Source organism: Echinops telfairi, unplaced genomic scaffold, assembly GCF_000313985.2.
Source record: "Echinops telfairi isolate 266 unplaced genomic scaffold, ASM31398v2 ScPeMD7_7469;HRSCAF=8507_1, whole genome shotgun sequence".
NCBI lineage: Eukaryota > Metazoa > Chordata > Mammalia > Afrosoricida > Tenrecidae > Echinops > Echinops telfairi.
The window spans coordinates 76,386,472-76,401,146 of record NW_022111373.1 but is presented as its reverse complement, the minus strand read 5'-3'; the positions used below and the strand labels follow the sequence as shown (position 1 = coordinate 76,401,146).

The 14,675-nt window shown below is 46.4% G+C and overlaps 1 protein-coding gene across 2 annotated transcripts in view; it reads left to right on the top strand.

Annotated features, from left to right (window-relative positions):
• Positions 1-6,472, top strand: part of HMGCR (3-hydroxy-3-methylglutaryl-CoA reductase) — a 31,628-nt gene extending 25,156 nt beyond the window's left edge. For both annotated transcript variants that reach the window (XM_004703532.2, XM_045285174.1), the window contains 5 exons: positions 2,759-2,929; positions 3,412-3,552; positions 3,639-3,797; positions 4,207-4,361; positions 4,670-6,472. In XM_004703532.2, coding sequence (XP_004703589.1) covers positions 2,759-2,929; positions 3,412-3,552; positions 3,639-3,797; positions 4,207-4,361; positions 4,670-4,724 — 681 coding nt within the window. In that variant the 3' untranslated portion in view covers positions 4,725-6,472. The remainder of the gene's footprint in view (positions 1-2,758; positions 2,930-3,411; positions 3,553-3,638; positions 3,798-4,206; positions 4,362-4,669) is intronic.
• The last annotated feature ends 8,203 nt before the right edge of the window (positions 6,473-14,675 follow it).

Here is a 14,675-nt window from a genome sequence, read left to right as displayed (position 1 = left end):
ATTTTGGATCATTCGTTGTTCCCTTGTCCCTGGGTTGGTCACACCACCTCCTTTCCCCTCCTCCCCCTCTCCCGTGTCCCCCCGGAACCATTAGTCCCGTAGTTTTTCTCCTGCAGACTGTTCATCCACCCTATCTTATCTTGATAGATCTGCAGAGATAATAATATGCACCAAAACAAGGCATAGCAAGACAAAGTGACAAAAGAGAACACAGCGACAACAAAGAAAACCAATGACCACGAATAAATAAATAATTAAAAATAAAATTAATTAATAAAAAAAAAGAAAAACCTGTAAATATTTCAAGGTCTGTTTGTTGACCTTTAGGAGTGTCTTCCAGTCGAGTCCGATTGGGTGCCATGCTCTGGCCCCAAAGTCTATACTTTGCACTCCCTCGGGACCTCCATGCTCTGCCACACACCCTTAGTGTTTTGCATCTGTGTGGTCGAGTTAGACCAGGTTAATCCTGATACTGAGTCTCCAGTGTTGTTCCCCGTAGGGCTATGGGTCAGCGAGGGACGTCGTGTCTCATATGGTCCACATCAGCCATATGGTCCACTCTGTGCATTGGCTGTTCTGAGTGGGTATCGTCCTCCAGGCCTGGTGGACCAGGATGTGCTCCACTCTCTCTTCCTCCCCCTTCATTTGCTACCGTGTGCTCTGATCAGACATGTCCCTCTTTCCAAGCTGCAGCTTCAGTGCTGTCCTCTAAAGTAAATTCTTCTGGGGGGGAGGGCCACTATCCTTTACAAAACATTTTCTTTCTACTTGAACCCCTGGTATCAGCTCTTCTTTTCCCCCCACCCTCCCACTCTCTGAACCCTTGATCAAAGAATGTTTTTGAGGATTGATATCTGACTTGTTCATTTCACATAATTGAAAATCATTGTAGGGTGTGTGTGCGTGCGCGCGCGCAAGTGTGCACGCGTGTGTGCACGTGTATACACAATTCATTTTACCTTAGTTTGAATGGGACCGCTTTTCTACTTGAGCCATTAAAACCTAAGTAACACAAAGTATGAACATAAAACAAAAAGATTAAAAAAACAAACACATACTAATTCTAGTTAGGAATGTAATCATGATGTTACAGCTTTTAAAATCCAGTTATGTTTAGGAAATCCCACAAACGTAGATCACCGATTTGAATGAAATGCATAAATTTGTAGCAAAGCTTTGTACTTCCAAAATAACAAAAAATTACCAAAGAATGCACAAAATTAATGTTTCTTCCAAATTTGTTTCATATCCTTGGTTTCTTCACCACTGTTATGTGAAGAAGGAAAGCAAAACAAATGAAAAACTAAACTCAGAATCACTAATGTTATCGATCGGGAAACAAATGAATTAAAATCTAGCAATCCTCAGCAAAAAAAATGCTGTACAAAGAAACAAATTTGCATAGAAAATGATGCAGCATACTCTGCAAAACATGACCCTGAACACAATGGTACATATATCTTTTTTTTTCCTATAAGGTATAGAAATGCAAGTTCTCCTTTTGGATATTGTGGATGGGTAAATGTTTTGTCATGTGAAGAGTGGGCCAGGAACACATTGACGATTCTGGGGAGAGGATGTGTACTGTAATAGTTTGATTGAGAAAGTGGATTCTCTAGCAAAAAAATTTTTTTAAAAAAACCTAGAACTACAAGACAAAGGTAAATGAGACTTCTTGTCTATCTTAGTAATATTTAGATGGACATGCAGTCCACTCTGCTTGTGAAGAGGCTTTGGTTCAGCTTCCAAATCTCAATTGCTTGGTGCCGTTTCCTATGAGAATACTCAGAAGAGATTCTCTTCAACAGCAAACCTATCTTAGCATCTTTAGCTGTACTTCAGCATCTCCACATACAGTACCACTGTAGTCATCAAAAGAGGCTCTGTAAGGCACAGCAGTGTCTCTAGCCAAAAGCGATCCAAGTCACTTCGTCTCATTGTAATTAGCCCCCGTCCCCTTCGTTTGTCTCACCTTCCCACATGCACTCAATCCCATCCTTCAGAAGTGAGTAGTCACAGCCAGGCATTAAATTAAGAGACAACTGGATGTGGTTGTACAGAGCCCTAAATTCTTCAACAGTGTTAAACTTGAGGGAAGAGCCAAAGGTTTGCTTGCCACGTTTTGCTTGTATCATTTTTAACGAACCAGAGTGCCCATCTGTTCTGTAGTGGCTGTTTCATATAGTGTTCTGGGTTAAGCAGCCTCCTGCTTAGATTCTGTCTTCTCTTCTGTAGGTAGCGCATTAGGAGTAGGAGTGGTTTCCGGGTCCAGTCGCCATCTTAAATGGCTCTTCCTTATGTTTTATGTACTGCAAATGCCAACAGCTTTCCACTGCTGACGTGGCTGACTTCATAACCCACTCTATTGTCTTGGCAGTGTGGGCTTTTGGGTAGCAATTAAATTAATAGAAGATGAAATTTATTACATGTTGAAAATGATGGTTTGAGGCAGTCATGCAAATGAATATGAACTTTTCTAACAATGCTCACTGATTATTTTTAATACTTGCATTGTATTTTCATTTTTGTAGTCTTACATACCATTCATCAGTGCCTGCAGCTAATTGAGAAAAGCTAGTCACTGTGATTGGTTAATAAAACAGCAGTTACTTTCGTGCTCATTTTCTTTGAAGTAAAGTTATTGTAATTAGAAATATTTCATAGACACAAACAAAAGACTTGTGGTGGATGCGGGTGAAATGCTTTGTGCATTTCAGTCTAACAAATCACTAACGTCTTGATGCTGTCTTGTTACCAGGGCACAGAGAAAGCACTTTCCAAGCTTCGCGAGCTTTACCCTGACCTCCAGGTTCTAGCCGTTAGTGGGAACTACTGCACCGACAAGAAACCTGCTGCTATCAACTGGATCGAAGGGCGGGGAAAGTCTGTTGTTTGTGAAGCTATCATTCCAGCCAAGGTGGTTCGAGAAGTGAGTGATTGGATGAGTTTTCTATTTAGATTTAAAAATTAGGGAAAGGTGTGTGCACATTTTAATCAAAGTTTACTCTCTAGGGCAGTGGTTCTCAACCTTTATAATGCCGTGACCCTTTAATATAGTTCCTCGTGTTGTGGTGACCCCAACCACAAAATTATTTTCATTGCTACTTCATAACTGTCATTTTGCTACTGTTAGGAAGTGGGCGACCCCTGGGAAAGGGTAGTTGAACCTCCCCCCATTCCCAGTAGGGATCATGACCCACAGGTTGACTGCTGCTCTAGGGATATATTGTAAATGACAGAAGACTTCACCTACACTGCCCACTTCTCTGTGGCATTGTGGCGTTATAGGAGCACACTTTACTGAGAGACTCTTTATTGAGGACAGGGGGTTCTGTGGGACTACATCTGAACTCTCTTGCTTATTGAGGTTCATAAAAATTGCTCTGGGTAACTCACTTGGCTTTTCTTAAGGTATTAAAGACGACTACAGAAGCGATGGTTGAAGTGAACATTAACAAGAACCTGGTGGGCTCTGCCATGGCGGGGAGCATAGGCGGCTACAATGCCCACGCGGCAAACATTGTGACTGCTATCTACATCGCGTGTGGGCAGGTGAGGGCTCCGCACGCCACCTCTCATCTATTCTATTGGTCTAGATGAGGGATTTATATGTTGTATTTTTTCTTTTCTTTTCCCAGGATGCAGCACAGAATGTTGGTAGCTCAAACTGTATAACTTTAATGGAAGCCAGCGGTCCCACAAATGATGATTTGTATATCAGTTGCACGATGCCATCTATAGAGATTGGAACTGTGGGTGGAGGTACCAACCTGCTACCTCAGCAAGCCTGTTTGCAGGTACTGAGTATCAGGCACAATGGCCTGTCCTCCGGCATACTTCTGATTCCCTAGGGTTCCCGTTTCTTCCTAACTACATCCCAGGGGCTCCAAAAAATGCCATTATCTTTCCATTCTCCATTTTCCACAAACTTTTTGAAGCCCTTTTGCATTTGCAGTACATTCAGGAAGTAGATGAGAGAGCAGGTGCTGAATGCTCTGTGTATCCTGAGCAAGGGTACTGCCAGCCCGGCTGCAGGGGTCAAGTTAGCCTTGGTGTGGGTGCTCATCCTTAGTGATTGTCAAATCCTGCATATTTTGCCCTTGAATGGAGGCCAGCTCTCTTCTGATGCCCTTACTTGAGGTGACTTAGCGGTGCATGGTTGCTGCAGACATTCAAAGTAAACTTGATGTTTCGCTCTGACCACAGATGCTAGGTGTGCAAGGAGCCTGCACAGACAATCCTGGGGAACATGCCCGGCAGCTGGCGAGAATTGTGTGTGGAACCGTCATGGCTGGGGAGTTGTCCCTGATGGCAGCATTGGCTGCAGGACATCTTGTCAAAAGTCACATGATTCACAACAGGTAAGCCCTAGAGGCAGAGTAAATATGCTTTTCATAAAGAGTCTTGATGGTGTAGTGGCCTATGAGTCAGGCTGCTAACACAGGCCAGTGGTTCAAACCCACAAGCTGCTTTGCAGAAGAAAGACGAGACTTTCTATTCCCGTAAAGAGTTGCAGCCTTGGAAACTGTTTTATAGGGATGCCAGAAGTCAGAATCGACTCTGGCCATATGTTTTTTAAACAGTTCAAAGAATGCAGCATCAAATCTTATTACTCTGGAATTTGAACCTCTGTGTTGCTGATGCTCTCACTGCTTTTTCTCCATCCCAGGTCAAAGATAAATTTACAAGACCTCCAAGGAAGTCGCACAAAGAAAACGGCTTGAATAGCCTGATTTTTCTGAACTAAAGCATAGGCACTGGGTTCTGAAGGACTAACATAAAATCTGTGAATTAAACAGCTCAATGCATGTCTTGTTGAGGATGACTCGACTTGGTCAGGGTGACGGCGGCTTGGCGGGCTCCCTCGGAGGGCTCTGAGGTCCTCTGGCAGGCCTCCGGTCTGAAACCAGCCCAGTGCTTTACGTGCCGTGTCTTTGGGAAGCTCGCAGCATGGATCTTGGCGTGAACGCATCACAGGCAGTCATCTGCGGCTCCTTTCTGACAGACTCCAAGCTGGGCATCAAGTGTCTCGAAACTTAGGAAGTTCCTGGTGATCAGTGTGAAAATCTTCCTCTGGGTTAAAAATGGATTTTAAAATTACACAGTAGCTGAAAAAACCTCTGATTTTATAGTTAAATTATTATTAAGTCTGGGTTATAGAACTTTAAATATAAGAACTAAGTTTATTTTTTGTGAACTAAATAACTTCATTTGGTGCTGGTCTATCTTGATTTTTGTTGTTGGGGTGGGGGGTAGCTTCCAAACATTATTCTTCAAAGGGGACCTGCTTTCTTCAAACGAAGACTAACTCATTCCTGACCAACAGAACGTGCTAATAGTACTCTAGGAAGAGCGTGAAGCACTGCCGTTATAGCTGCAGGCTGTCTGTTCTGAGGTCTCTTGTCCACACGTACATGTTTGTCCAGGTTGGCTGTGTCCCCAGAGGGCTTTATGAAGTGCAGTTTTGTGCTCTGTCCTAAAGATACAAGGGCTCTTCATGTTCAAGAGGGTGACTGTTTATTGAATATAAACACACGTGTGACCTCTCTCAGAACTCAGTGTGGAAAACATGTGTTTAAAAAAACAAAACAAAGCAAAACCATTCTCTTAAGCCACATGGATTTGTTAAAAGTCATTTTATTTAGTTGAAAACTCTAGGTAGTTTTTTATAAACAATTGTGTCAAATCTGTATATGTTGTAATAAAGCTGTATGCAAGGAGTTTATTGAAAGTGTTCAAGAGATCACTTTCCCCCCCAAATCAACCTGCATGTTGATAAAACACTCTGTCTGGGCTGGAGAAGATAGTGAGTGTTATTTTATGCTGGCCAGGCCACCCTGGTGTGGGGCCAGCCTAATACGAGGCAGTCTGCCTGGAGAGCCAGTGACAGAGCCACAGGGATGGCCCTGGAGGCCTGGGTGTTCGTTGCTCCTGAGCAGTGGGTGGGGGCTGGGGGGGTACTGAAACGTGCACACCGGGCTCTCTGATGGGCCCAGAGCAGCTCCTAGCTTCCTCGGGCTCAACAACGATTGTTGAGTCTCAGATTCTTTTTCTTTTTAAAATGTGTAAGTTTTGTATAAACCTTAAAGAACTCTATTTTGTATCACCTGACGTTGCCAGTGTTGGTCTTGGAAAGCCGCTCTGTCTCATGAGCAGGGGCACTTGTGAAACATTCCACGAATGCTCTTGGCCACGTGGGGCACTTCTGGGTGGCGGTGGTGTCCGCTGTGTGTTTTGGAGATTGGCCTTTTCTGTTGTATGTAAAGTGTCAGTTGCTTCTCTGACTGCAGCCAGTGACTTCTTATTTCTCTCAAAACTCCACGGAAGTAGCAGTTAGAGTATTCATTTTGGCGAATGTAACCAATACCATCCTGCTAAAGGAATGTTTTGTATAATTCCTCAATTGTATACCTTTGGTTATAGAGTGCATTTTTCCAGTTCAAGTAAATTATGAAAAGGAAGTGAATACTGATGAAGTGTGAGTGGTCGACCTTTTTTATTGGGAGTAACCCCTGGGGCCTCAGGTCTGGGAGCCAGAAGGATTATCTAGAAAGCGGTGCCCTCAAGTTCACATCGGGAGTCCCGTGACCCCCTGCTTGCCAGTAATGTTCTCCAGCTCTACATGAACAGCAGGCTGGGGTGTGGGCACTAAAGGATACTTCAAGCGGTGCTTCCTGCTTCTGCGTATCTGATTCTAACCTGAGAGTGAGTTTATGATGCTATGCTCCCTCTGCCTCTATCCTTCCCATGTTCCCTGGACATTTTCAGAGGCAAGTGGTCACCACTGTCTGCGAAGGAATAGTGCTCTTCGGCCAGCAGCATTCTCGGTGGCTGCCCAGGCAGTGTAGCACAGAGAAGGTGCGGTTCTGTTTACACTGACCTGTTCCTTGGGGGAGTAGTCACCCCCACCGACCCTGAGTGCTCAATCTCCATTTGATTGCAAACAACAAAGCAATTTCTTTCAGCCATATGGGCATTTATTAGCCAGCAGGGTTGGGGGCGGATGGCTGGGCAAAGGGTAAAAAACGTGTTTGAGAAGATTTCTCCTGGGGGCAGGTGGGAAATATTGTAGAATTAGTTTATTTCCAGCATGATTAATGGTGTCTGAGTACACTCACTGGGGATTTCAAAATAGAGCAAAATGAAATTCTTTTCCAAAATGTGAGAGTTCAGGCCATGTTGAAGTCTAAGGAAAGGTTCTGGTGGCAGACTACTTCTGGATATTGGGGGTGGGAGGGCTGGTTGTGCGGAAGAGGAATTAAGGACAGCAGCCCAAAGTAGCGACCATCACGTGTGTATACACTACTGAGGTGGCAAAATTGAGTAGGGCTGCAAATTTGTAGAACTCAGTATGGCAGGGAGGAGGGGGGAAAATGAGCTGATACCAGGGGCTCAAGTTTGGAGACTGATGATGGTGACAAATATGCAAATGTGCTTGACATAATAGATGTGTGTGTGGATTTTGATAAGAGTTGTATGAGCCCCCAATAACAGTCGTCCAATTCATAACGGTAGCAAAATTACATTTATGAAGTAGCAACGAAAATTCTATGGTTGGGGGTGGGGGTCACCTCAACATAAGGAACTGTATTAAAGGGTCGTGGGCGCGGCCTTAGGAAGGTTGAGAACCACTGTCCTACAGGGTCGCTCTGAGTCAGCATTGCCTCCATGGCAGTGGGTTTCACTTTAAAAGTGGCTGATAGGTTTGAACCACTGACTTTTCAGTTAGCAACTGAGTGCTTAACCATTGTGGCTCCAAACAAACTCCAACTCACTGACTTCTCGGCCCTAGAGGACACTACCCCTGTAGGTTTCCAAGACTGCAAATCTTTACAGGTGAAGAGCCTCCTCTTCCTCCCACACATGGTAGCTTTGAACTGCTGGCCTTTTGCTAAGCTGGCCCTATGCCACCAGTGTTGCTTATCACAGCTGGAGTGAATAAGCAGAACACAAAAGGAAGCCCGGATACAGCGAGTGTTTCTTACACTTGAGTGCACGCCTCGCTCGGGAGCTTGGGCAAAATGCAGGGCTGGAACCCACCTCCAGGGTTCCTGATTGAGTATGTCTAGGGTGGAGCCAGGGGGTTGGCAGTTCTAAATTTCCAGGTGTGGAAGTTTTAATTAGAGCAAGAGGTGCCTGGTGTTACAGTAAAGGAATGCACAGCATTTAGAAACATAAGTAGAAGCACACAGTTGGTAAAGCCCCCGTAGTGTTTCAATAGGAAAACAATTTGGATTAATTCTAGAAAGGTGTAACAATGAACAAACTAGAAGATGTCATTTGGATCTATGGTGCTCCTGCCCCAGTGCCACCTAGGGTTCTTCACATGGTAGTGGTGGCCCTCCCTCCCTGCCCTGTTGCTCCACAGTTGGACTCTTGCAGTTCCCCAGGAGTATGACTGCGGCACTGAAGCAGGTGACCCAGGAGCAAGCAGTCCATTCAGCAGACCCTGCCAATTGGCTAATTTGGAAGCCAGTTGACTGAGTACCTACAATAGGGAGGGCTCTGTGCCAGCCACCTGTCTCAGATTGCTCTAAAATTGACGGGGATTGCAGGCAGTAGAAGAGTTGATGTGTGATGGGCAGGCCAAAGGGAGAGAGGGTCTCCTGGCCTGCTTTAATTACCCACTGCAACTTGGGTTTAGTGGAATCAAATCAAAAGGCTGTTCTAGTGAAACTACAAAGTTTGGGTCCGTGTCCTGTTGTAGGAGTTCCTGATGGAGGGTGGGTTAGGGTTCTCTAGAGAAACAAAACCAGAATGTTAATAATTTTATATATTTATACAGATATAGATGTATAACATAAGAAGTAAGCAGTTAATTAAATTATAAAGCAATACAAATGTAAGGTGACCAGATTTTAACATTGGTAAAGTGGGACAAAAGTGGGACACCGTTGATAAAACTCATATCCTGGCAAAATAGCCACATGGCAGCCGAAAATTGTATACCCTAGCTTGTCGTGCATTCTTTCCAAAAATCGGGATTTTTTAAAAACACCATGGGACGTGGGAAAAAAATGTTAAAAATCGGGACGTCTGGTCACCTTATACAAATGGCTCAGTGCAACTCACTCCCGTGAGATAGTTGTGAGACACCGGCAGTCCTTCAAGTCTTGAGGGCCACTGGGTAGTCCTCTGTAGAGCAATTCAGGCTCTCCATGCACAGGCAGCAAACAGCAAGGCAGGTCACAAGCAGTCAGCCAGATGACAGGGTCCAACAGTCCCCAGCTCAAAAGATGTAAATTGCAATGGTGTGACGAAGCAGGTCTTGAAGGAACCTCAAATTACAGTGACACAGTCCGTAGGTTAGGTGTCCCACAGGTAGTGTAGCTTGCAAACTGAGGCACAGAACAAGCAAGGCAGCCAGCCGCACACTGGTCCGATGATCAAAGAACAAGAGACAAGAAAGGCGAGGCTCGCCCAGCCATTTACCTCGCTGCCCTTCAATTAATCCCACGTGTTTACCAGCCAGGTTGGCACAATAAACTGTTTCAGATGGTATCACCTGTGAGAGCAGCAGGCCTACCTCTCCAGCCTCACTCACTCGCCTACCTGCACAGAGCCACCGACCATGGCCTCCAGCAGATCTGGGTGCTCCCATGCACACCTGTAACAGCTTCCGGCCGCTTGCTGAGAGCCTGGTAACTGCAAGTGGACAGCTCCTGGGGAGAGGCCAGTGAGCTTCACTCACATGTATGTCGATAAAGTCGGTAGTGTTAAATTATGGACAGTATACACATGAAAATGGCACACGTGTACAAAGAAGCCTTGTTCCCCTTGGACCCCAGTGGTACCACCATGGCCGAATCTCCTCCAGACAGGACTCTTCGAGGCAGGCCTCGTGCCTTTGCTTGTTCCTTTGGCACTGAGGCTTACATTTAAAAGCTCTCCATGCTTCTTGTATTTCAGGTACAAGAGAGAGCCCATCTTAGAAATAACTTAAAGAGAACGTTTATTAAGTCTTAAAAGATGGTGTGAACTATACCTGGGCAGGGCAAAACCAGAGGAAACTGGTGGAGGTTGGAGCAGTCCTGGTGAGTCAATTGGTTGTCCAACCTGGGACAAAAGACACTTCAAACCATCTAGTAGCCGGATCCCTCCGAAATTTCCCTCAGGACAGCTGGTGCCCTCGAAGCTCCCCCCACACTCGGTTTTATCCGGGAAAGCGAATGATTAGAGGTCTTGGGGCTGGAACGATCTAAACTTGTTCTCAAACTTCAAATAGGTAAGAAGCCCAGCTCACGGACGTGGAATGTGAGTGCCTAGTGGGCCAGACACATTATCTGGATGAGGGGGACCATTATAAGGTGACAAGATTTTAACTGGTAAAGCGGGACACCATTGATAAAACTCATATCCTGGTGAAATAGCCACATGGCAGCCAAAAACTGTATACCCTAGCTTGTCATGCATTCTTTCCAAAAATCGGGACTTTTTGAAAATGCCATGGGATGTGGGAAAAATTGTTAAAAATCGGGACGTCTGGTCACCTTACATTAGCACCAAGTTAAAATGGCATCTAAGCAATCAAGTTAGGACACCTGATAGGTCATGGAACAAAGGGACTGTCACAAATTTCATGATTGTGATTCACGATTCACTACATCACAGTTGCAGGTGGGACTACAGAAGCAGAAGCGGGACCATGACTGGGACAAGTCCATCGTTTAGAAGGGTTTCCAAGATTGGTCCCAGGGTCTTATGGCCCATGCAGTCAGGGTGAAGATGGATAGATAGGGCATGGCTGTCTGAAGATGATCACAGCAGGGCATTTGCTGCTGGCTGGGATGCGGACCTGTATATTTAGTATCGACCATCAGAGTATCCTCGGGACTCAGCAGAAGTGGCCCAGCCAGTCACCTCCTTTTACGTCATCTCAGCAGTTCAAAGCTGACTAGGCTTAACTCTTTGCAGCTCAGATCCCTGTGGGCTGTCACAGCATCTGCTTTCCAATTCTCCCCCCAAGTAAAACCAAATTCACTGCCATCCAGTCGATGCCAACTCGGTGGCCCTACAGAACCCGTAAAACTGCTCCTGTGGGTTTCTGCGAGTAATTCTACAGAAGGAGAAACCATCTTTCTTCTTAATGGCCACTGGCGGTTTTGAACTGCGGCTCAGCTTGCAGTTAGCAGCCCAATGCTGTCTTTGTAAAGCCAAATCCTAGGGGAAAAGAACATGGTGTTCCTGCCTGTGGGTCTCATCTGTATGTACCTCTCTCTCATATCCCTCTAGGGTAGCTTGAAAACCAAGCAAGCAAGCAAAGCCAAACTCTCTGCCAATGAGTTGGCGCTGACTCATCTGGACCCGATACAGCACAGGGTAGAACTGCCCCCTTGGAGTTTCGAAGACTAACGGGAGTAGAAAGCTTGTCTTCCCTTTAGCGTCTCCATTTCTGCTTCCTAGGCAATCAGGCTAAAAAGTCTCTGTATTAGAGATTGAATTCTGAGCACCCGGTTTGCAACAGGTTATGGATGGCAGTGACAGCCCCCAATCCACCTGCAGAGTCCCCTGAATGTTTTGTGAGGTGTACCCAAGGGTTTAGCTAATCTTGCCTTCAGGCTGAGTGTCTTGGAAAGTGGATTACCTCCATGCTCTCCAGCTAGCCCAGGGAGGGGCAGTTTCTTCCTCAGGGGCTTGTCTAGGTGTGCCCTTGATGGAGACCACTGTCCTGGGGGACCAGGGGTTCCAATGTCATGAGGCCTGCCCTATCTCACCCTGACTGCACTGGTCATTTGTAAGGCCCCAGACCAATCTTGTCTTTCTAATGATGTACTTGCCCCAATCAAGGTCCCGCTCCTGTTCCTCTGGAATTCCACCTGGAACTGTGCTGTATTGATCTGCCATCAATGAAGCTTTTTTTGTGAGTGTCCTTTGCCTTCTCATGTCCTATTTTAAGCGTTGGTATCCCCTTTCTCATCTGGATATGCCTGTGTCTTTGTCTCCTTTAAGACTTCTTAAGTGTTCTCTTTCAATTATATTTCAGATGGGGTCTCTTGAACCATAAAACAGAACTAAGTCATTCTGGTGGAGGTCAAAAACCCTCCTGCCCCTCTGAGCTACATTTGCTCCTTTTCACTTTTCACCCCCACTCCCCTTACTTGCCTCCACGATTCAGAGACACAAGAGCTCGCTGGTTTTCTAGGGAGCCTGTGTGCTGAGGCCTTCTAGCTAGTTGGGCAGATGGATTGGAATCTAGCTTATTGCAGCTGCTGGGCCAATGACACAAAGCAAGGCCACAAAACTCAACCTCACTGCCATCCAGTTGATTGGTACTCATAGTGATCCCACAGTAGAAAGTCTCATCTTTCTCCCTCTGAGGGAGCTGGTGGTTTTGAACTGATGACCTTGTGGTTAGCAATCCAACACAAAACCACCACACCACCAGGAGTTCCAGGAGTGGGGCTGGGGAGGAGAGGCGAGCCTTTGACGCTCGGCCTGGAGGGGCTCTACCCAGATGGAATGGTTTGGCACAGACAGCACCAAGGAGAGGTAGGCTGGCCAGGCAAACTGCTAAGGCCCTGAACATCAATCTAAAACGAAGGTTTCCCCAGAGAGAAGGGCACTGTGAAAACAATTGGCAGGGGTCTGCTGTGTGAACAGATAACTTGGCAGTGGTAGAAGGATCAGAATTCACGCGGATGTGGAGGGAGAGAGACTCGCTGGGAGGCGCTCCAGCGCTCGGCTCTTCCTCGTTCACCACTGAAGGCTTTGTACGCTCGGATGCTCCGCTGGGCTGCTTCAATTCGAGGCATTACCAAATACTTGAAGTTTTAAAAACTATCATTTCAGATGCTGGCACGGGTGTTACTAAAGTAAAAATAACTTCAGCAGTTGACTTTTCCGCATTCAAACAAAACTGGGCACCGAGTCCTACCGACTTTTCTCTCCCTCCTGCGTGAACCAGCGATGGCAAGCCCTGTGCCCACCCTCTCCGCAGCCCGCGGGGCCCAGCGGCCACTGGCCGCCTAGCGGGGGGTACTCCTCCCGCTGGCCGTGCCCAGCCAAGCCGCGGGACGCACACCTCGACGTTGGTTTCCTTTCACTCTCCTGGGGTGCCGCTCCCCTGATCTTCAGCACCTAGGGCGTAGTACGTCCTCAGTGACTGTAGTTGTCGGAAAAAGGCCTTACACTGCCACAGTGCTCACATTTCAGGGTATTAAAAAATACATTATGCTGCGTCCTTCCCAATCCTGGAAGGGTAAGTATCAAGTGCTCACCATTGTTGCAGCAGCTCTTTGGGGAGTGGGAGCCTTAATGATTTCGATTGCCAAAGCATTTTCGGCTTGCATGATAGACTTCGGCCTTTCAAGGGAATGAACAGGAAGGAAACTTGTCAAATGATTCCTGGAGAACCTAGTCTGCTGGACTTGGCCATTTTGCGGCAGGTGGCTCACAAAGCATTGATAACTTATTTTTCTTGACTTCAAATATCTTAAACACCTTCCGTGGGCTTGTTGTAGTGAGACACAACCTCCCCACGCCCCCGTTTCATTCCTCTAAGCTTAAAGACCCTGGCAGGATGGCAGTGAACACCAAAACCAAACTCACTGCCATCAAGTTGTCGCTCAGTGACCCCACAGGACAGGGTAGAACTGCCCCCATGGGTTTGAGACGAACTTTTTTACAGAAGTAGCTGAGGGTGGTTTTGAACTGCTGACTTTGCAGTTAGCAGCCCAATGCTGTAACCACTCTGGCACCTCAAGGCACCAAATAAAGGTAGCAAATCTGCCTGTATCTGGTGATTTTTAAAAAATTTGTGGATTGAGTGGTGGTGGGTGATACATTTCAGACCATCAGCTCTGCAGTCGTTTGGCCTCTCAATCCCTCCACCCCCACATTCTATCAGTGTTTCTTCCCTCTCGGGGTTTTCCATCTCCAACATGTCAGCCCTCTAGTGCGTCACTGCATCGCCCCTCCCCACCCTGTTGCTAATGTGCCCCTAAGTTGGTTCTGACCCACACCGAGCTGCTCATGTACAAGAGGGAGAAACTGCCCGGTCCTGTGCCACCCTCCCTCGTTTTCGAGTCCGTTGTTGCAGCCTGTTGCCTTTGCAATGCAAGTCTCTGCCTTGGTTCGTACCTTACAGTAGTGGTCTCCTACAGCATTTGCCCTTCTGTGATTGACCAACTTCATCAGCATGATCTCCACATGCACCCATGTCATGGGGTGCTTTGGGGTTTCATTTTTTAGCGGTGCATAGTATCTCGTGCGTGCATGCGTGTGTGTACCAGGTATGTTCCTTTACCCATTCTCCTGACGTACACTGGGCTGTTACCAGCTTATCGCTATTGTAAACTGTGCTGTGATGTGCATGGGAGCGTCCATCTGTCGTGTTCCTTACTTCTTTAGGACATATACCCAGCAGAGGTATTGCCAGCTCACATGGGCTCAGTACTTTCATTTTAGAAACACTCAACTGTATACAACTCCACTGCCGAAAGAAACAAAATCCAAAATTTTCAATCATGAAGTACTGGAGCCCGCTACATATCAATCATTTTCTCAAGTCCTAATTGATTCACAAAGAAGCCTTGGTGGTGAAGCGGGTTCCCCACTGGGCTGTGAACCACTAAGTCCGCAGTGCCAAACCGCCAGTCGTTCTGCAAGACAGACAAAGGCTTTCTATTCCCATAAAAGTGTTAAGGTCTGAAGACAACATGCCGGCGCGGAGTAGG